The 24,177-nt window shown below is 39.2% G+C and overlaps 1 protein-coding gene across 1 annotated transcript in view; it reads left to right on the plus strand.

Annotated features, from left to right (window-relative positions):
• LOC109914394 (exostosin-1-like) overlaps positions 1 to 24,177 on the plus strand; it is a 172,422-nt gene that overhangs the window by 98,112 nt on the left and 50,133 nt on the right. The window contains exon 2 of the mRNA XM_048595645.1: positions 22,872 to 22,965. Coding sequence (XP_048451602.1) covers positions 22,872 to 22,965 — 94 coding nt within the window. The remainder of the gene's footprint in view (positions 1 to 22,871; positions 22,966 to 24,177) is intronic.

Here is a 24,177-nt window from a genome sequence, read left to right on the forward strand (position 1 = left end):
AGAAAATTGTGTTCAAGGTGATGGGCCAAGTGCTGGAAAATAGGATTATAATTTTTACCTGGTTAGAGTTTTAAAAGACTTTTGTGGCGCTTGATGTATCCTTACCTCTGGCCAGAGGACCTGGGTTCAAGTTCCACCTGCTCCAGAGGTGTGTAATAACATCGCTGAATAGGTTGGTTAGGAACTATCTAAAATCCTTTATAGTCTTCTCACTTAAATTTTGATAAATAACTAATAACTTCTGTCTGTGAAATAACAGCCTAATAGCTATTGTTGACTTTACTGTTGCTCTGTTGTCAAATTGATCTCTGTTCAGAGATAAATGCATTAATAAATAATCTATTTCAAAACCTGTGATAACTCAGTATCAAAGGTGCTATATATTTACATTGCATCATTTTCCTATCGAGCTGGCAAAAAGTTATATCATTTCTGAAAATGTTTGGTCTCCCATTAAAATATCAAAGGTTTCAATTATTTTGAGCGATTTTGTACTAAAGAGTTTATGGTGCTAGCAGTCAGGGTAACTTGCCCATAGGCTGCTGCATTTGTATTGTTGTGAACCTTAGATTCCTTTTTACCTAGAGCCTGAGTAGAATGTATGCATTTAGAGTCTCCGTCAATCAGTTTTAATACTGGAATAGTTTGAAATTCCTGCTTTGTTAAAAATAATGTCATCCTAAATGTTGCTGTTGATGATCTTCTATGGATACCTAGTGAATCTGAGAACAGTATACATCTAGTTCCCATGATAGAAATTATTCTGCGTGTGATTTGGCAGTGATGCATGAATGGCTTTAAATCTGCATGAAAAGACATGGATGAGAAAGGTAGGAAATGAAATAGAGATTAAGTTTTTGAGTACTGATTTCCCTTTGAAACATATTTATTTGTTAACTGCTCAAAATAATCAGCCACAAAGGTCATCTACTGTCTAATCATGAATTAGTGAAAGGTTAAAATATAAATAACCATAGAGATGCTGGCACATTCTACTTGACGCAGCATAGATATTATCTTGATGGCTAAACTAGATTATCTTGTAGTTTGAAAGAAAGGGGTTAATAATGATTAATGATAAACTCTTATGTCAAGATCCTTTTTAATAAGTGGATTGAAAGAGTCATAGAGCTGTACAGCATGGAAACAGACCCTTCGGTTCAATTTGTCCATGCCGACCAGATATCCTAGATAAATCTAGTCCCGTTTGCCAGCATTTGGCCCAGATCCTTCTCAACCCTTCCTATTCATATACCCATACAGATGCCTTTTAAATGTTGTAATTGTACTAGCCTCCACCACTTTCTCTGGCAGCTCATTCCATACACGCATCACCCACTGTGAAAAAGTTGCCACTTAGGTCCCTTTTATATCTTTTTCCTCTCACCTTAAACCTATGCCCTCTAGTTTTGGACTCACCCGTGCTGGGGAAAAGACCTTGCCTATTCACCCTATCCATGCCCCTCACGATTTTATAAACCTCTATAAGGTCAGTCCTCAGCCTCCGGTGCTCCAGGGAAAATAGCCCCAGCCTGTTCAAACCCTTCAAACCTGGTGACATTCTTGTAAATCTTTTCTGAACCCTTTCAAGTTTCACAACATCCTCCCTATAGCGGGGATACCAGGATGCATGCAGCACTCCAAAAGTAGTCTAACCAATGTCCTGTACAGCCGTAAATGATTACTGATTATATGGCTAGGAATTCAACTACATCAGTGTTTTTGGCATTTAAGCTATTATTCTTAAGCTTTTATGCCGTAATAATCAGCTTTTATCAGAACATTTGCTGGATATATTTCACTTGGATTTAAAGTTTTCCAGCAAATACAAAAGTTCTAAAGAGACAAAAGCACTCAGGTCTTCCTTAAGTGTAATTCTGACTTTAGACTATGGTACAGAATCGAAATTAAGTTTTTTAAATGTGCCGTCTCATTATGTCGAGAACCCTAATGGGAAATAGAGTTAAAATGTACTTGTGTAATGTTTCTTGATTATAAAAGGATATGTCGTATTTTACTATAAGCATTGAGTTCACATTGAATGGTCTCCAGAGCACCATGGAGCAATATTTCTGGAAATAGAAACTCGAAATAAATTCTGTAAATCACAGTCACTGCATTCCTCCTTGATAACAGGAATGCTAAGCCATTGGTTCTCTTTGTGCTCCTACTGAGGGGACTCTTCAGATAAAGCTGGTATGACCAGCCCACTGGTGTCTACAAGTACATAACTGTTTTCTTAATGCATGATTAATTTGCATTAAACATTTCACTTGTGAATTATATAGTGTTATAACTTAGATTGGGCTATGTTTTCTAACTGATTTGCAAAGGTGTCCTTCAACCAAAAAAGTTTGAAAAGCACTTTGAAGTGCATTCTCCTGTAACAATACTATATGACGTGACCCTGGTCCAATCAATCTAAGTGTAGTTGGATTGTATTCTAACCTTCCATGACTGTCTGAAGAAGGTGGCTATCAAGGCAAGGACTAGAGTCAACTAGTGCAGAAACCAGCAAACATAAGCTGGAAATCAACAGCATCTGTCCTTAAGATGTCAGCAATAGCCCTTTGTATTCTACAGCTGAGTACTATGCAGCTTTATGGGCCAGTCACACTTCATTTGTTGATATCGTACTGAATAGTGAAAGCAATGTGTCATTGGAACCCTCGAATCAACCCCATCCCCTTGATGCCCATGCTGTTTGTTCCTCACATTGTTCCTCGAATGTTCTCCGTAATGCCACAGGAAATCCAACAATTCAAGGAAGGTGAAACATATCAGCTGTGATTCCATGGCAGAGCAGACTTGATGGGCCAAATGCTCCTATGTGTTATGGTCTTTTGTGGTCCCATCCACCAAAACTTCAATAGTGTCTGTCAATACCATGAAGTTGTGTGCGCTACTTTGCACCCATGCACCTTACCTCCAAAAGCTTGGCTTCAACCCTCAGGAAGTGCAGAAATTCAAATGGAGTTGCAAGAAGTCACAAATGTACATATCATGAAAAACGTGATGCATAAATCCCTGACTTCAATCTTTTGCAAACCTCATGGACAGCCCTAAAGTAAATCATTGTAAAGTATGACAGATGTTGGTGCTGGGGTATTAATGGAAATTGATAACTCCTGTGTGCAACAATAATCATCCAGCATAGATATGGAAGATGTAAGAACCCCTATATGATTAACAAACATAAAAGAGGTATCACAGTGAAATGCTACATTTCTGATGCAGTTATCTAGGTTAGCCACCTGGAAGTAAAATTATGGTTTTTGCTCTACATCTGCAACAGGCAGAAGAATAACAAAGCAAGCATTCAGCATAGTGGTTTATGAAGGTCACTTGCGTACCTGAACTGATCATCCCAGTAATGTGCACTAAGTTGTACATTGGTATTGTGGCATTTGTATTCTTCATCGGTCAGTTTGGTTGCAAGCAAATTGGAGATTTTTTTGCTACAACAAAGCATTTTATTTTTAGGTTATATTTGGAATAGGTTTCAAGATTGTTGATTCTAATTCCACCAAGTTGCACATTGTAGTCTGTAATATAAATCAATAATAAGACCACAATTGCTTTAATCATCTATACTATAGGATAATTTAATGGATTACTAACCATATATAATCTGTGTATATATTTTCATGTTCTACTGTACAGTTTACAAGCTGTCAAATGCATTTTACTTTTTCTATTTTAATTCGGGATGATAGATTTGTATTCCTTTTTGTAGTGAGAGGGCAGGTACTCTTTCCACTTGTTGAGAAGTACCTTGACATAAGAGTTTAGTGCTTAACTTCAGTACCTTAAAAAGATTTGATGATGTGAATTAAGCCATTGTTATTGCCCGTTCCTCTGTGTATGTCTTTGCGAGGATTACTGCATACCTACGCTACCATTTCTGAAAATGTTGCTTAGTTACCAATGGACTGACCGTGACCTTTTACATAGTTGAGATGTTTCCTATTGTGATCAGTTTAATTCTAGCACTGCTGTATAAAATGAGCCTTGAAGTTGAGATTCACTTTTAGTTGCTTTCTTTTCCTTGTGACCACTTCAGAAAATGATTTCCATTTGCTACTAAGATTTGTCCTTCATATTCTATTACTTCACAATAAGGCTTTTTTTAAATTTGTGGGGTAAATGATTTTTAATAGCCAGAAAGGCAGTCAAAGAATTATTTACAGCAAGAATAGTCACTTAATTGGCTATCAGCAATATTACTCGCAATTCCAAGAGTTACAATTTTGAAGTTTATAAGTTTGTTATGCTTTGATACTGCATCTTTAAATTTAGTGTGAAATAAAGGGGGTCAAGTATCTTGTTGTGAAGCCTGCCTAAGTAAGCACAGATAGATAGTTTGCTTGATCGGGATCAAAGGCAGACTTTGACAGAGCCTTCCAAACGATAATCTCTGTCACCTAAAAGAACAAGGGCAGTGGATACCTGGGAGTGCCATCATCTGCAAGTTTCTACTCTCCCCAAGTCTCTTACATCCTAGTTTTTTATGCTGATCAAAATCCTGGAATTCCCTTTTTAATAACAGTGTCACTTCAAGGACTGCAGAAGTTCAAGAAAGCAGCTCATAATTATCTGCTGTAGGGTACTTTGGGATGGACAATAAATGTTGGCCTAGCCAGTGATGCCCACGCCCCATGAACAAATTAAAACCGATTTTTATTGGGAAGAGGTTGCAAGGTATTTAGACTTAGAGAGAATGACATCAATCTATGTGCTAACAATGGAGATTGAGAGTCTGCCAACTTCTAGAAAAATGTTAAGAATATGAGATTGTAAGCAATTGTGCTTTGATTTGTACATTGAATGCCAAGATGAAATTGTTGAGGGGATCTTTGCATAACATGTATATAAACTCCTGGTGTAGTTTAGGTGGTATAGATGGATAACCAATTAAACAACCTTGCATGGTAGGCTAACTAAAAACCGGATGCTGTAAATCAGGACCAAAAACCAAGTTGCTGGAAAAACTCAGCAGGTCTGACAGTATCTGTGAAGGAAAAAACAGAGTTAACGTTTCAGGTCCGGTGACCCTTCCTCAGAACTGAGGTTTTCCTTCACAGATGCTGCCAGACCTGCTGAGCTTTTCCAGCAAATTTGTTCTTGTTGCATGGTAGGCTGGTTGTGTTATGCTAGTATTTATCATTGTCATAAAATTGTACTGCCATCTACATATTTTTTTATCAACCTGAGATGCTATTATATACTTCTGGAGCAGGTGGAACTTTAACTCAGGCCTCTTGATCCAGAGGTAGGGACACTATTACTGTACCTCTTGAGCCTTGACACTGACATCTAGATCAATTATCTGTTCAGTCATATTATGACTGATCTCTGGAGCAGGAGGACCTCCTGGCTCAGAAGTGGTATGTTATCACTGGACCACAAGGCCCCTTAGCACACTAGCATCTGTATATTTTCTAATCAACCTATACATTTGGAGCATGTAGGATTTGACCTGGATCGTGCTAGCATCTACTTTGTGTTTTTTTAAAACCTTGTTTAGAATCCATACAGTGTGGAAATAGGCCATTCAGCCCAACGAATCCTCACCAACCTTCGAAAGAGCATCACACCCACACCCATGCCCCTACCCCGTCCCTGTAACTCTTAATTTCCCATAGATAATGCACCTAACCTACACATCCCTGAACACAGTGAGTAGTTTAGCAGGGCCAATCTACCTAACCTGCACATCTTTGGACAGTGGGAGGAAACCAAAGCACCTGACAGACACCCACGCAGACACCGAGAATGTGCAAACCCCACACAGACAGCCGCCAGAAGGTGGAATTGAACCTGGGTCCCTGGCGCTGTGAGGCAGCAGCGCTAACCACTGTGCCATCCTTTCTAATCAGCCTGTTCAGAGATGTCATCACAAACCTCTGGAGCAGGTGGGACTTGAACTCGGGCCTCCCTCCAGGGGAAGGGACACTACTACTGCGACACAAGAGGGCTCTTCACACTGGCATCTAATTCAGAAGTGTGGATTAAGTACCAGTAACTTAGCTGATGAATAAAGGATGTGGATGAGCTTATCTTAGAGTCGTACAATTGTTACTGTGCAGATAGAAGCCATTCTGCCCATCAAGTCTGCACCAACCCTTCAAAGAGCATCCCACTCTTTGCCATTATCCTGCATTTAGTGACTAATCCACCTTACCTGTACACCCCTGGACACAATGGGGGCAATTTAATGTGGCCAATCCACCCAAACTGCATAGCTTTGGACTTTATATGTTCAATCAAAACAAGCCTTGATTTAATAGCGCTCTTCTTGCAGTCTACAAAAAAATACATGTTATTAAATCGAAACAGGATGTTTTGTCTTTGTTCAGGTTGTTGAAATGTATGAAACAAAGCGGGGTAAAAGTAGCTTTTCAAAGTGGAAAGTGAGGTCCCACAAGGATAAGTGCTGGGAACATTGTTGCTTACAATCGATATTAATGATTTAGATTTCAATTTAAAGCAGTGGTGGACAGCATCCGTGGCGAGAAAGCAGGGTTAACGTTTCAAGTCCAGTAACTTCCCTTCAGATTCCACAGATGCTGTTAGACCTGTTGAGTTACTCCAGCAATTTGTTTTTCAGATTTTCAGCATGTGTAGTTCTTTTATTTTATTGTATCAGACGTAGTATTCTACAGATTGTCTAATCTGTGTACAATTTTGTCATATGCTAAAAAACCACAGCGGAAGTTAGAAAGCTGATCATCAGAAATTGTGTATACCTTTCAGGAGAAGATGAACTGGCTGGGTCTTTTGAAGTAGAAATGTTAATAATTGGTGTCAAGAGGACTTTGAAATTGTGAAAGGTTTTTCATAGAGTTGGCAGACTGTTTTCATCTGTGGGAAGAACAAAATGAGAGGTTATCAAGAAATTTGGAGTAAATTTCTAGTGGGTGAATGTGAAAACGTAATACCACTGAGTGATAAAATAGTATAGATGCCTTTAGGGGTCGGGGACTAGATAAGCACACAAGGGATAAGGGAATTAGAGAGGTATGTTTATGGAATTACATAAAAGATGGGAAGAGTCTTTCATGGATCAAAATGTAAGCATAAACTGTTCTGGCAAATGGCAATTTCTTTGCTGTGTTGGTTATGTAATTCCAACTATGAATTCCATCTGTCACATTTTAACTCCTTTCCAGTCTCAACAATATTAATTTGTAAGTTCTCTGCCATTCTAAAGAATTAGGTTTATCTCCTAAATAGAACCAAAGGAACTGTGAATGCTGGAAATCAGTAACAGAAATATAAATTGCCGGAAAAGCTAAGCAGGTCTGGCAGCACCTGTGGAGAGAAATCAGAGTTAACGTTTTGGGTCCAGTGACCCTTCCTCAGACCCTTGCTTCCTAATTTTATGTCACCTGCAAATTCCAATGCCACTCCTTCTAGATCTATATCCCAATGAATGATGTACCATGAACAGGCACAGTCCCAGAAGTGAACCTTGTTCAAGTTCCAAAACTTTCCAACTGGTCCTGGAAAACCAGCCTTAATTCTTATTTTCTCCCTCCTAACTATTATTTAGAGCAGATTGCTATCCTCCCCCTCATTTTGTACCCTAAAATTATCTTCAGTAATTTACCAAGTGGTACTTTGCCAAAGTCCATGTATAATACATCCACTGCATTTCCTATGTAACACACCTGTTACTTCCTTAAAGAATTCTCTGATGTTTGTCAAGTATGGTCATCTGTTTTAAATTGGTACTGGCTGCTTCCATTTTTCTTTCTTCTAGGCACAATAATTTAACCTTTAATTAAAGACGTTTAGAAAATGTCCCCACCGCAAATGTTAAGCTAACTAGTCTGTAATTAGCAGGATTAACGCTGCCTTCCTTAAAAATAGGTTCTACATTAGCCACTCTCCAGCCCTCTGCCATGCATCCATGTTCAATTAAGTCCTAAAATTTATTTTCCAAACTGCTGCAGTTTCCTCCCTCAGTGAAGATTTTTCTTTAATCCATCACAGCTCTCTTTTGTTATTGCTCTTCATGACTGCAAAATTCTTCTCTTCATAAGTAGTCTTCCCTTTGGAAAAGATTGATTTTAATCTGTGAATGTGACATCAACATGTAAAAGTACCTGTTGGTGCCCTTACAGACTGATTCAGTTTTGTTGTGTAGGGACTGTACAATGTTGTCTGATATACTTTTACTTCAATGGAAATAAAGTTGAACATCACCATAATCCACCCATAGGGACTGACTGAAAAATCTGTGCCCACGTGTACATTATAATGGGATTTGGTGACGTATTCCCTCAGAAGTTTGAAGAATCAACCAATTTGATTGAACAGAATTTTATTTTCCATTTTAAAAGTTTATAATAATATACAGTTGCTTCATTATTTGTGCTTTTCTCAATGGACACTGCTATTACCTCATCAGCCAATTTAGAAATATCCTCCAATCCAGGTAATGACTGAAAAAATTTTATGCAGTTACAGAAAAAGGAATATGATTTTGTACCTTCAAACCATGTTCACCAGATGTTTCCTTGTTTCTTATTTTCTCTGGATCAATATAATGATTTAATAATGTCCTAGTTTCTTTTATTGTTCATGTACGGGCTTTGTTTACTTCAAATTCAATTGCCTTTAATTATGTTTCTGAAATTCCTAGAATATCATATTCCTCTCAAACCTCCTCCTTTTGATCACCATTGTCTGCAGAATATCCAGCAGTTAAGGCTGAGAAAATATATATTCTTGTTTGCTCTCCATCTTTACATTTTTAAAATGTCTACAATTTACTGCTTTACCAGTAAAAACATGGAGAAAACAATATACTTTCTTCTTGTAAAAGACTATCTCGCTGTTTGCTTTGTTTAGTACCAGGCAGGCATCGCCAGCATCATTCAGAATTTTACTGGGAAATGACTAATATAAAAAGAGACTTAGTTTTATCGACATAATGGTCTCTTGGACTAAAGTTCTGTAAAGAATAGGGAGATATACCTTAGTTGTTTGCTTGCCATCTGTGTTTAACTTCCCCTTTTCATTGACAATCGTATTCCATTTTAGTTCATACTACATCTTAAAATAATTCAACCCTTCATTTCAAAGCCTGAAGTTTGTAATGCCTCAGTAACAGGCAAATTTCTTCCCCATTTTGGGTCTTGCAATACAGCAACAGCATTCCCCAAACCCACCCACACAATATGCATACATTCACATATTGCAGATAGCCAATTGAAGTGTTTAATAGGCCAGTTATACAGCTCCTCTCTCTTGTAAAGTTATGTTCCACCACCAAAACGATAAGCCAACAACTGTAGCTGTTTTGTTTTAATTTTCAAAAGATATACTCTGTGACTACTGGAGGCGCTGCTAATGGTACTTCTGCATCAAAAATCCACCTGCCATCCTGAACTAAACAATGAACATGTGCTCAGGCTTTAAATTGGCCGTACCTTGGAAATTCATATGGTGTGACTATTTTGACACAGTGCAAAGATGGTATCTGCACTTGAACCTGGCACTAGGATCCAGACTTCAAAACAAAAGCATCTTTCTGTCTGTCCAGTGTAAGCTATGCTTCATGATTTAGTGTTATTTTCTGCTGTCTAATGATGGTAAAGTATAATGCAGATCTTGTACCCACTAATAAGCAATCAATTAGGCTTATACTCTCAAGTTTAGACAAATGAGAAATCTAATTGTGGTATATAAAATACGAAAGGGCATTGACAAAGTAGATGTAAAAAGAATGTTTCTGAAGTGGACTGAACTTTGACTTGCCCTATAAAGACAGTGGCTACAGTAGCTGGTCAGAGGCTAGGAATACTGCAGTAATTCAGCACCTGGCTCCCAAAGTCAGTCTACCGTCTACAAGGCACAAGTCAGGAGTGTGATAAATTTTTCCCCACTTACCTCGATGGTTGCAGTTCCATCAACACTCAGGAAGCTTGACACCATCCAGGACAAAGAAGCCTATTTGATTGACACCACATCTGTAAGCAACGACTCTCTCCACCACCAATATTCAATAGCTGTATGTATTATCTACAAATGCACTGCAGAAATTTACCAAAGATCCTTGGACTACACCTTCCAAACCTACGACCACTTCTATCTAGTGGGACAAGGACAGCAGATACGTGGGAATACCACCACCTACAAGTTCCCCTCCATGTCGATCACCATTCCCTTGCTGTGTCAGAATTCTGGAATTCCCTTCCAAAGAACATTCCATGTCTACCTACAGCACACAGACTAGATGGTTCAAGAAAACAGCTCACTACTACCTTCGCAACGGCAGCTAGAGCTGGGAATAAATGCTGGCCAGCCAATGGCACCCACATCACACAAATAGATACATTAGAACCATTGAAGACCCCTAATTACTACTCCAATGAGTCCTAACTAGACTTTTGAATAACTAATCCTGACTTTGTGTATAATTAATTCCAGACACCATTTTTTTGTATCTCAACAAAAGACTTAATTATTTATTAAATACATAATAACGTGAGGAGAGGAACACCTAAACAAAAGGTAGACTGATTAATGTCTATGCTGTATTTGTCATTTGTTTTCAGTCCCTGTTCACACACAAGACAGACAGGCAACCCCAGTTAAGGGGTAAATAAAACTGGCCAGATTACTTAAATGAGTCTCATGACACGTTGTTTCCGAGGCATAGATATGAGTTTCTTAGTTGCTTTTCTGAAACGTTTGTCATGGTAAATTACTCACTTCACCTAGGCAAAGGCAGCAATGCTTTTAACTTCGCTTTCTACCTTTCCAGAAGCCGTTGTGGGAATTGGGCAAGGAGCTTTCAAATCTTCATGCTGTCATGTCACAGCTAAGCTTGTCTTCCAGAAAAAGTACTTCAATTCTGCTTCACTCCTGATAGACTGGTCGTCACTTCCTGAGACCTCAAGTACCATTCAGTATTTACCATCTGCTTGAACATATGGTCTGTTCCAGACTTGTTGGAACCAATTCCCTGGCACTGACCTCATTATTGGCCAACTTCTGCGATCTGTTTAAATATACTGACTCTATGACAATGTTCTTCTCAGGGTCACTGTGGCTGTTTGGATCCTTTTAATTAAGAATCAGCCTGCAATTAGCCTTTAGGCCTGGAATTAGTTTGGTCTGTTCTTTCCTTTTACCATAAGCTGTCTCAAAGTGCAGAAGTCATTCCCACTTCTCCGTTCCCAATTTACAACTTCAAACCAAAATTGATAAAGGAATAAAATGGAAAAATAATGAAAAATCAGCGAGGGTTCTAACAGGCTTTTCAAAAACCTGTTCATGCTCTGTTCACTGTTGTGAACATCAGTGCCTGTCCTCCAGAAAGGAATCTGGTTGTATGACCTGTTTCTAATGACTGCTCTGAAGAGAGATGCAGTTTCAATTTGTAAAATAGCCTTTGTCCCCTTCTGCAACTACGCCATTTTTCCTGACATATACATGGGAGAAATATTTGTTTTAGAATGTTCTACGTGCATAGAATAACTGTGTTCTAGAATTCAGAGTCGTATAAGACAATAAGACATAACAGCAGAAATTAGGCTATTTGGCCCATGGAGTCTGCTCCGCCATTCAATCATGGCTGATAAATTCCTCAACCCCATTGTCCCACTTTCTCCCCGTAACCCTTGATCCCCTTGATAATCAAGAACCTACCTACCTCAGTCTTAAATGTAGTCAATGACCTGGCCTCCACAGCCTTCTGTGGCAGTGAATTCCATAGATTCACCACTCTCTGGCTGAAGAAGTTTCTCCTTATCTCTGTTCTAAAAGGTCTTCCCTTTACTCTAAGGCTGTGCCCTCATGTCCTAGTCTCTCTCACCAATGGAAGCATCTTCCCAACATCCACTCTTCCAGGCCATTCAGTAATCTGTAAGTTTCAATTTGATCCCCCCTCATCCTTATAGCACTGAAACAGACCTGTTGGTCCAAACAGTCCATGCCAAACATAATTCCAAGCAAAACTAGTCCCACCTGCCTATTCATAGCCCATATCCCTCCAAACCCCATCTATTCATGTACTGATCCAAATTTCTTTTAAATATTGTAATTTTACCCATATCCACAACTTCCTCGGGAAATTCACTCCACACGTGAATCATCCTCTGTTTTTAAAAAAAAATTGCTTCTTGCCTTTTAAAAATTTTTCTCCTCTCACCTTCAAAATGTGTTCCCTAGTCTTAACTAGCATTAACTCTATCTATACCCCTCATTATTTTATAAACTCCTATAAGGTCACCCTTCAACCTCCTAAACTCCAGTGAAAAGAGACCCAGCCTATGCAGCCTTTCTTTATAACTCAAATCTTCTTTACCCAGCAACATTCTGGTAAATCTCTTCTGAACTCTTTCTAGCTTAATAATATCCTTCCTATAATTGGGTGACCAGAACTGGACACAAAATGCCAGAAGAGGTGTCATCCATGTCCTGTGCAACCACACATAATTCATGTTGACTTTGTATCACAATGGCTGTCATGGTCTCATTCAATTGTGTTTTTTAAAATGTGGAGTTAAATATTGACACACATAGCTCTGGTTGGCTATATTGATCAAATGTGAACTGAGCAGGCATTCTTTCTATTCATGAAACAGTTTGCTGCCCATTTTTCATTCTTCATACCTGTCCACCTTCACATTGAAAATTATTTAACTCTATCCCCCCCCACACCCCCAAAAAGAAAACCCGGCCACCCACCTTTCTTATCCATCTTTCCCATTGCAATTGTATCTTTTGTTTTCCAGTCTCCTCTGCCTTGATTCATTCATTCAAATCTTCACCTTCATATCTTGTTTGACCATGATATTGACTTTGACATTGTTCAATGCTACTAGAGATTTTCTTTATTTAGATTGAAGGTCCACCAAAGCCAGTAGATGAATAAATTAGAACTTCAGCATTTTCAAATGGGCTATAATTAAAGCAAACAAAAATCTGGTACATATCAAGTTTGGATGTCAATCTTTCCTCCTCAAAGTACTGATTGAAATGTGAGTTCTTGGAATAGCTTTCACTTTCATGTAGTGCACCAGGCAAAACATCTACAGTGTGTGAAATAATGGGATTTTGATCATCTCTGAAGAAACACACAATTTCAGTAACACAGACTAATTGATGTTTTATTATATGATTAACAGCAGTGCTGCCATTTCTGCTGATAGAGAAGTTGTTGATACTATAGCAAGTGTTTTATGTGAAAGGCTAAGCTACACATCTTTCTCCCTGAAAGCAGATGTAATGCTGAAATATAAATTCAGAAACATCTGTTAAAGCTGTAGAAAGGAAGTGAGTAAACTGATATAACATCTTCAGAGACCTAGACTATTGTAAAGTATGTTTGGTTGGAATTTACAATTATGTAATGAGTATCTGATGCATTTATCTGGCAAGACAGTAGGAAACTACAAAATTGCTGGCATATTTGATTACTTAAACACGCAGATTTAGAATAAATCCGTGTTTAAAATAGAATATTTCTGAAGAACACGATAAACATTCCATAAACAAGTTTGTATTTTCCTTCTTGCTGCAAACTAAATATAAAGGTTATGATTTCTTAAGCAGGCCAAAATGCAAATAACTTTATGTATTCACAAGCACTTGATTTCAGTCTTCTCCTTTGATTTTTCCCAGCTGTGGTGTGATCAATGTGAATAATTATGTATTTTAAAGCTAACTGGCTTCCTTCCCTACCTCCGGCATGGGCCGTGTAGATTTTTTTTAACTTGAAGGTGAATAATAATTCTACCAATAACCACTTCTTTATTATGTTTGACTGTAATATTTAGCTATTGCATTAGGTTTAGTCTATATGTTTGCATTTATTGGCTTTGTTTGAATCAATATGTTGATTTGAACTAGAAGAGAGGAGATGAAGAAAAGACCATGCTGATATGATCGGTTTCTAGGTGGTTGCTGTGGGAGTCGGTGGGCTTCTTCCGTACCTACACTGGCCCTAAACCCCACCTCTTCCTCCGTTACATTGATGACTGTATCGGCGCCGCCTCGTGCTCCCACGAGGAGCTCGAACAGTTCATCCACTTCACCAACACCTTCCACCCCAACCTTAAGTTCACCTGGACCCCTCTGTCTCCATCTCCAGCAAACAACTTGAAACCGATATCCATTTCAAGCCCACCGACTCCCACAGCTACCTAGAATACACCTCCTCCCACCCACCTTCCTGCAAAAATGCCATCTCCTACTCCCAATTCCTTCGCCTCCGCCGCATCTGCTCCCAGGATGAAGCATTCCACTCCCGTACATTTCGGATGTCCTCGTTTTACAAGGACTGCAACATCCCCCCCCTCGCAGTGGTCGAGAACGCCCTCGACTGTGTCTCCCGCATTTCCTGCAACTCATCCCTCACACCCCCTCCCCACAATAACAACCAAAACAGAATCCCCCTCGTCCTCACGTACCACCCCACCAACCTCCGGATCCAACGCATCATCCTCCGACACTTCAGCCATCTGTAATCTGACCCCACCACCAAAGACATTTTTCCCTCCCCACCCTTATCTGCTTTCCGGAGGGACCACTCTCTCCGTGACTCCCTTGTCCGCTCCACACTCCCCTACACCTCCCCCCTCACCCCCATCCCAGGCCCCAAGAAGACTTTCCACATCAAGCAGATGTTCACCTGCACATCTGCTAATGTGGTATACTGCATCCGCTGTTCCCGTTGTGGCTTCCTCTACATCGGGGAAACCAAGCGGAGGCTTGGGGACTGCTTTGCAGAACACCTACGCTCGGTTCGCACTAAACAACTGCACCTCCCAGTCGCGAACCATTTCAACTCCCCCTCCCATTCCTCAGACAACATGTCCATCCTGGGCCTCCTGCAGTGCCAAAACAATGCCACCCAAAGGTTGCAGGAACAGCAACTCCTATTCCGCTTGGGAACCCTGCAGCCAAATGGTATCAATGTGGATTTCACAAGTTTCAAAGTCTCCCCTCCCCCTACCACATCCCAAAACCAGCTCGTCCCCACCTCCCTAACCTGTCCTTCCTCCCACCTATCCCCTCCTCCCACCTCAAGCCCCACCCCCATATCCTACCTACTAACCTCATCCCGCCCCCTTGACCTGTCCGTCCTCCCTGGACTAACCTATCTCCTCCCTACCTCCCCACCTACACTCCCCTTTACTGGCTCCATCCCCACCTCTTTGTCTGTCTCCTCTCCACCTATCTTCTCCTCTATCCATCTTCTATCTGCCTCCCCCTCTCTCCCTATTTATTTCAGAACCCCCTTCCCCTCCCTCATTTCTGAAGAAGGGTCTAGGCCCGAAACATCAGTCTTCCTGCTCCTCTGATGCTGCTTGGCCTGCTGTGTTCATCCAGCTCTACACCTTGTTATCTCAAACAGCCATCTGTACCAGATTTGGCCTACATGTGACTCCAGACCTGCAGTCAATGTGGTTGACTCTCAGGGATGGGCAGTGAATGCTGCCTAGCCAGCGATACTCCCATCCTGTGAACAAATAAAGAAAAACAAAGAAAATCAAGGTCACCCGGAGACCTCGAAGCCAAAATTAGGATTTTCTAATGAGGTGTCAGCAGCACCAAAAGTATGAAAACCCATATGTTACATTGGCAACATGGATGAAGTGCACCTGAATTTTGATATATCTCAGCAATCCATTCAAAGAACATGCATATGCCAAATGAAATATATCTCCAAAAACAGTAGAAACATATGTACTCCTGTCCTTGATGCTTTATCGTCTTTTTGGTCAAATTGTGGAATGCTGTTAGTGCACAAACTGTAATCAATAATTCAAAGAATGAGAAATACCAAATTCAGTGGACAGAGAAAAGTGATTTGTTCTGGCAGAATGATTCAGAAGCCTAAATCTCCACAACTGACCTAGACAGGGAGCTTAATGATTATGCTATAACCAAGGTGACTAATATTTTCTTGGCTCTTGATTAATATTTGTAATGCAGCCAAAGAAATCTGCATTGCAACTTACTTGCCATTACAGTACATATCTATAAAAGTCTGCACCTAATGACTAAAATTACTGATCAAAAGATTTGTGACATGACCTTTTGAGTGTACAACTGTGAAAGATCGAACTCTGCTGTCTTTGTGCAGTAGAGGTTTAAATTGCAGTGCATACTGTATTGCCATTAATTCTCAATGAGATACTTGTCTCGATTTGAATTCATTAGTTTTTATTCTGAACCATGGGAAATTATTTTAGTGAAAAGTGAGAGCCGATACTTAAATGAATACTGTTGTGGTGCAATACACTTATCTTAAAGTGTAGCTTTAGTATGCAATTTTGGTTCTTATTGTTGATTGTCATAATTTGAACTTGTTTAAAGGTGCTAAAAGAGATCCTAGCAGATTGAAAACTCAAAACATTGATTAGAAACTTTGTATAGAGATTTGTAGGTTGCATCTCCCTCTCATTAACTGGAGGTATGGGATGGGCTAGCTGACACTTAGCAGCAGGTTTCAGGATGGCTCAGGGATCAAGTGAGAAGAATGTATATATGCTTGAAAGTGGTACAGAAGTTCCAGAGGAACATGGATTCTTTACCTGCAGGAGAGAAGGAATTCATCTCATGCTTATTTCTCTCCCTTGATCTCCTCCTCCTCCTCATAGTTCCTGAGCTCGACTCTCTCACAGTTGCCGGTGATGAGGGTTGGTGTTTCATGATCCCAAGTTGTGAAGCATACAATAGTTCACTAGGAATCTGGAACTCACCTGACCCTACTTACTCTCAACACCTGGTACTGCACTGCCTAGCCCCAAGTCTTCCTGCTCCTATTTTTCTAACGGCAGATAAAGGGAATGAGGAAGTCCCCTAGAAAAATACTGATAAACAAGTACTCCCTTTTTCTGAAGAAGGGTCTAGGCCCGAAACGTCAGCCTTCCTGCTCCTCTGATGCTGCTTGGCCTGCTGTGTTCATCCAGCTCTACACCTTGTTATCTCAGATTCTCCAGCATCTGCAGTTCCTACTATCTCAGAAACAGTTTTAACTCCCTTTCCCCTATAATGTGACCCGTAAGCTAAATCATTACAGCATTGTTGGAATAAATATTGATCTAGTCTTTGTGAAATGCTGAGATAACTCCCAATGTGTTTTAAAGGTGCTCTTCAAACTTCCCACAGAAGGTGAACAGCAAAACATGATTTCCAGTTAAGCAGTGCTCAACATTCCCCACAATGGCTAGTTTACTCCAAATTATGAAGGCTTGCATTTATCCAAGCACCTTTCATGATTACTGAATATCTTAAAGAGCTTTGCAAGCAAAGAGGTACTTTTTTTAAAAAGTATAGTTTAGTCCCTTTTGTCATATAGGGAATGTGGCAGCTAATTTGCTCACAGCAAGCTTGAAGGAACAGCAGTGGTGACCAGATAATTATTTTTTGTGATATAGATTGAGGAGTAAATATTGTCCAAGACACCTCTGCTGTTCTTCAAAATATTGCTATGACATCTTTTACGTTCACTTGAGGGCAGGTGGGGTCTTGGTTTATTATTTCATCCAAGAGAAAGTACTTCTGACAGTGCAGCATGCTCTCAGGGGAGTTAGGAGAGGATCTTCCGTCAAGTGCTATCTATCAAAATGTCGTGCAAAGTTCTTAGGAGCACCAACAGACAATTTAAGTGGCAGTGAGCCCTTTAATGATCTTCAGAGTGGACATTGCTAGAGGAAGATTTCAATCCTTTACCAAAATAGTGTCTTGCACTAACATGAGTCAAGGTGACATTTCAGCTTGAAGCCCCTGTCTTGATCATCTTAGAGACTCTTAAGATCTTGAAGTGTCCTGGTAAAATTGTATTTCCTAACTAGGTCTTATTGCAGTGGATAAGAAAAACATTGTACGTGCACACTTTTCTTTGGAAAATATCATTAAAAATAAGTAACCGTACAACACTCCCGGACCTCTTCATTCTCTTCATCCATTCCAATTGCCACTTGTCAGAAATGATGTTGCAATGTTTCTAGAAGGGGAGACAGGAGTTGAAGGTTTGGAGATTGCATGTGATAAATTCAAATGGGAGCTTTTACGTAGACTCTTTATTGAAATCTATAGGTTAAAAGTGTTCACAATTAATCAGAATGTACATTTTTTTTAATGTAAAGTCTAAATTTTCCAGAGAAGTGTTCTGCTCCTTTAAACCCTGTCTTTCTCTCAATTCAAAGTTCTCGCCCTAGAAACTCACCACAACTTAGGATAGGAGCGTAATTGAAATGTCAGTGTCAATAAAGTACAGAATTTGGTGGCTACATATTTAGTCCTGTGTTTATTTCTCTGAGCAAACCTTTCAGCTTCCTGATCATGGTTTAGTGTTCCTAAGTAAGGAACAAGAATAATAGATAGGAAAACCTAAAGTAATGAAATGCCTTTAATGTATGGTTAAATATATTGTACTTTGGAATGTGGTACTTCCTTGGTTCTCTTCTGGGAAATCATTGGAATGTTGAGTTGATGTCACTTACTACAGCCAGTAATCAGTGTTAGCAGCACAGCAGTAATCACAGCAAAGCTCAGACTTATCATCTCTCTGCGAGTACTAACTGTTCAACTGGCACAACAGGTTATGAGATAGTGATGAAATGTGCAAACATAACTCTGAAGTCCGGTTGATTTAAAGCAGTAATGAGTTTCTGAAGGTAATTTATATTTTTATGAATCATTGAAACTTGCATGATTAATGTAATGTTGAGATTCCTTTATAATCAGTAATGAGTTTGTTCACATTTAGGTATCAGATATGCTTCAGATTCATCTTCAAAATAAGATTGTCTTTTTGCTAGGCTGTCCAGCTGCTAATTCAAAATGACTACAGTAATAAAGACTTCTCTAAATCAGGTTTTTAGACCAATTTCTGCCAATTAACTTGGTTTAAATTTGGGTGCTAAATTTGTGAATAGAATAGAGGAATTAATGGCAGAAATTCAAATCATGGTCAAGTAGGACCCAAAGATTGCAAACAGTATAGTTCAGCCTGAGGTACTAACCTGCAACAAATTTGTTTTATTGTTTGATGAATTTAAGAACAAAGGAAAGGAGTGAGGGCGGAAGTCCAAGCAATGAATTGGACACAGTTGATGGCCGTTTCAACTGTGGCATTGGGGGAAATCTTCATTTGAGGAAAAGGAGGTTGTGTCAGAGGCTCCCTAATGAACGAAGACATTATGGGAACAGATTCCTCCTATCTCCACTTCATACAGAAGCAATGTCTGGAGCGGGTATTTTATGCCAAGGAGGTGATCACTGGACTATTCTGTCTCCTCCAACTAGACCTGCATCTGCACAGGGTGACTTTAACACTGCCAATGACCATGATAATCATCATTGCCCTCATTTTTACGAATGCGGTTACTTTCAAGCTGGAGTTGGCAATACTAGCTTCATAACACAATTCTTACATCCAGAAAGGTGACTGACAAAAAACCCAATTTTCTAGGATATGTTGGGGTGTGATGTTGTCACAGATTTCTATCAAACCAGAGAAAAGCAGAAGGAGCATGTACCTGAATTTTCCAGGCTAGTAGAATTTCCTGAAGATGATTGGAGCCATCGGTGACAAACACATGGCTCGGTGGGAGCTACATGTTAATGGGGACAGGTATTGAAACTGTAAGCTTTCAGCCCCACGTTAGTGATCTTGAGGACCCCAACTTTGGCCTGTTTCTCCATTGATTGTGTTCCTACCATGTAAAAGCTCAAAACAATTCCCTACGAAGAGGACCATGCTCCCTTTAGTAAATACAGTATATCTGTATATCATGCTAGCTGCGCAAGTACCTAGACCATTTGTAAAACATGTAGCCTGTAATCAGTTCATTTCAAACCGGTATGCATGACAAAATCGTAGAGATGAAAAGACAGCATGAAGTTTGTGTGCAATCTATAATACTGAACAGGATCAATTAAGTAATAATAATTTGTCATCCCTGCACCTGCTGATTATTTAAGTCAAACTTTTAACCCTGTATCATTTAATGTCATTGTCATATGTTCCTGCAGAAGGACTTTTGTTTTAATTTGCCATGTCTCTATCTTTCCTTTTCTTCTCCGTCTTGCCCTCCCCATACTTAGAATACTGGCTACATCAGTGCAGCAGCTTTTTCTTCCTTTTAGCTTTTAACTAACCAACTGTAATTTTTCTTTCTTGTTGAGTTACTACCTCTCCTCTACTTGGTAATTCTTCTCTTTTTTTTTTCTCTTCTTCCCACCTCCCCACCTAACCCCACAGTTGCCAAACCTTCACACACTACGGTGTAGCCTGTAACTCTGCTCTACCTTGTGCCAGTTATATCTTTTCTTCCCTAGTGCATACTACTTCTCCCCTTTCAGTTAATGGCCTCTTATCAGAATCCTTTCTCAGCCCTGGCTCACTTATCCCCTTCCCTGTCATCCTGAAAACTGCAGTTGGTATTGACTCCCAAAGGAGTGTGGAAACATGGAAGCTAGGAACAGAGTAGGCCATTTGTCCCTTCAAGCCTGTTCAGCCATTCCATCTAAACCTATAGAGGCTTATAAAATCATGAAGGGCATGGATAGAGTTCCTAAGGTGGGAGAATCCAAAACTAGAGGGCATAGTTTTAAGGTGAGAGGATAAAGATATACAGGGGACCTGAGGTGTAACTTTTTCATGCAGAGGGTGATGCATGCTTGGAACTTGCTGCCAGAGGAAGTGGTGGAGGCGGGTACAATTAAAACATTTAAAAAGAGTATGAATAGGAAGCTTTTAGAGGGATATGGACCAAATGCTGGCAAATGGGACTAGGTCAGATTGGGATGTCCGATAGGCACGGACGAGTTGGACTGAGGGTCTGTTTCTGTGCTTTATCACTCTCTGATCATGGCTGATCATTGAGTTCAATACCCTAATCCCACCCTCCCCCCTGATCCTACTAGCCACAAGAGCTGTATCTACCTCCTCCTTGAAAAAGTCAAAAAATGTTGGTGACTTACATAACTTTGCTGTTTAATCTAAAAGAAAATTAAGAATTTTAAATAGCTTGAGATGGTGGGGGTGTTCAACATGGAAATAATTTTATATGGATAAGTTTACATATTTTCTTGTAATTTTGTAATATATATGCCTTATTTCTTAATGTAGTATTTACTCAGCTTCACAAAAGGATATTGATTGAGAGGATGGAACAGCATGTATTTTGAAGAATTTTGTTTGCTTTCTCCATTTTCTTTTTCATCAGTAACTGCTGTGTTGCCCATTTTTGATTTCAGATTTGAAGTTCCATGTTCTTTGAAATGAGCTTTTAAGTTCTGATTGGCTCAAATTTTAATGTAAAGTACAAGAAATGTGTTTGCATGAACATTTAGCACCCAATGTATAATAATTAAATCACTTCCCACCACCATATGAATCTTCCAGCAACATCGGAAGTATGTTGAACAGGATGCAGGATCTTTCCAATGTCTCGACACTAATTTTATTCCATTGCATTAGGGTGGGAAGAGGGTGGGAAACAAGTGCATAGTCCCTGGCTATGTCATTCATGTTGCTCTTGTGCTTAAAAGAGCAATGATAAATCAAATGTAGTGGAGCAAATAAGACATTTAAATATGCTTAATGGGGGATGTGGAAAAGCTGCATGCAAAGCAATGGAATGTAGTTAACTGCTGCTGTTTTGGGTTCCGTCATCTTGGAATATTGGGCTGTAAATGTCATATTGTGAAATCATTTTAATGTGTTCCAAAATAAATATGTGCTGCTGCTTGTAGGTTTTAATCAGTAAATTACTGAATCTGAAATTTTTGGCACTCATTTTCCTGACTTCTCTACCTCAAATTTCTGGATAAATAAAATTCACCTGGTAGAGTGAAACTTGATTTTGAAATAACTCGAACCAGTATAAGACAGTTCTAACTGTAACTCAATATTTTCAATTATTTTTTATTATCTTTTAAAAAGAATTCTGCATTGAAGTAAATTTTGTGTTTAATTAACAGAGCAATTTTTAAAATCTATTTATCTGCGTAGTGACAAATACTCTTAATCTAGTCACTGTGACCTTTCTTCTGTAAATTAGTTCTACAGGTTTGTTTCAGAAAATGGCTCTTCATTGCATTCATACTAATTGCTTTGTATTCTGAATGGAAAATTGGCTCACTGCCTTCTGCTTAACCTGTGTGAACAAAAAATAGCTTTGCCTTTTAAAAAAGACAAACTGCCAGAAAAGCTCAGCAGGTCTTGTAGCATCTCTGTTGAGAAATCAGAGTTAACATTTTGGGTCCAGTGACCCTTCCTCAGAATTGATAGTAGCTAGGAAAATGTCAGTTTATATGCAGAAGACAGGGTGGGAGGGAAGGGTAAGGAGTAAATGACAAGTGGGGATAGAGCCCACCTTCTAAAGACTTTTTAAACTTCTAAACAAATTTGCTTTTCCTATGGTCTAGACTCAGGTTGGTGCTGGGAAGTGCGGAGCTCCAACCTTCATTGGGAATGATGACAAGTGGAACAGAAAAGCAATTTGCTTCACTATGAAGTGCTGTGAAGTTCATTAAAATGATGGCATTTCATCCTGCATTTCTTTAAATTTTGACCAGTCAGGTGTGAACAATATGGCATGTGTTTATGATGCCGCCTTGTTGACTAGCAAGCCTAATTTGATACTGCAGACTAAACTATACACTCTGTTGATGTTGCAGTCAGAACTTGATTTTTTTTTCGGACTCCTCTCAAACTCTCGGGACTGGCCAATATTGATTCTTAATTGGCCTCTAAAGTGGTCTAGAAAGCCACTTGATTAGAGCATCGTCATTGGCCAATAATAAAATTTTGAAATGATTAAACACCTTTTGATGGATCGAATTTGATGGAGTTTTTTAAAACTCTTTATTTCTTATTTATTCTTTTCTAGATATGATTATCGTGAAATGTTGCATAATTCCACCTTCTGTTTGGTTCCACGTGGTCGTAGATTGGGATCTTTCCGGTTTCTGGAGGCTTTACAGGTAATATACGTATGGCACATATAGATGATGCTGCACCACAAAATCTTGAGCTGAAAAATATATAACACTATTGACACTTCTGTGTATATTCACATTGTTTGCATGAACAATATCTACATGCTAACTCACTGCTGTTCGTCAGAGTTCCTGGGCCTAGGTTCGTTGTTCTGTTTACTATATTGTGACTGCACTTCAAAAAGACCTCTAGCTATTAAGTACTTTGGGATACCATCATTATGACAAATGCTGTTTAACTGCAGATATTCTTTACTGTCTGGAAATACTTGCTTGCAGTCAGGGTCCCATTGGATAGGGCATAAAGGCCAAAGCCAATTCTAATCCTTTTGCGCTGGCATGCAGTTACCTTTACACTTCAACCAGATTAAGCGTGCATAATTTTTTAGAAGTAATCTTCTCAACTGTAACTTTGCAGTACGTGAATGTGATCTTGACATCTGGCAATCCAGTCCTCAAACTCAATTTTGAGGCTGTTTATTCTTGTTTAATATTGTCCTACTTGAGGTTTTTTTGAGAAATAAAATCAATACATTTTTTCACAAATAAGTCATAAATTAAATGCACGACGTTCAGGTTCAATATCTTGTGATGGAAATTAATGACACTATAGATTTAAACTTAATTTGTCACCTCTGAAATTCCCTAATACACATTTACGCAACCAACAAAAATGAAGAGTGTGGCACACCTACAGAAGTGGATTGGATGAGTTCAATTGTGAAGTTATTCCAATAAAGTCTGATTACAGTTAGTGTATTAGAAGACCTCAAGTAAGCTCTTTAGATTTCTCAGCTATTCTGGCACCACAACTTTCTTGTTTACATTTTTTACTTCTAAGCATGAAGTACTTGAAGTAGTGATTAGCAAAACTATACGAAGGATACTTCAGTTAAATTTAAATTTCATATTTATGTCTGGTTGACATCAGTTCTGACCAGTTTTGGGTCTGGGAGAAATGCAGCCTATTAAAGACTAGTGAATGAATAATAAACCTAGTACAGTTCAAATATTCCCATGGGTAATCAGAATTGTATCATGAGATAGCATCTTTTAGTGCTCTAGATTAATTGACTATTTAGTGCATATAAGGTATGGCTGATAGTACTTAGTCTCGGCAATGGAAAGGCATTGGATCAGCAAAAAAAGTTATGGCAGTCAACTTCAATGCTCCAAAGTCAGTTGTACACTTTGGAG

Source organism: Rhincodon typus, chromosome 4 (assembly GCF_021869965.1).
Source record: "Rhincodon typus isolate 14 chromosome 4, sRhiTyp1.1, whole genome shotgun sequence".
Lineage (NCBI taxonomy): Eukaryota > Metazoa > Chordata > Chondrichthyes > Orectolobiformes > Rhincodontidae > Rhincodon > Rhincodon typus.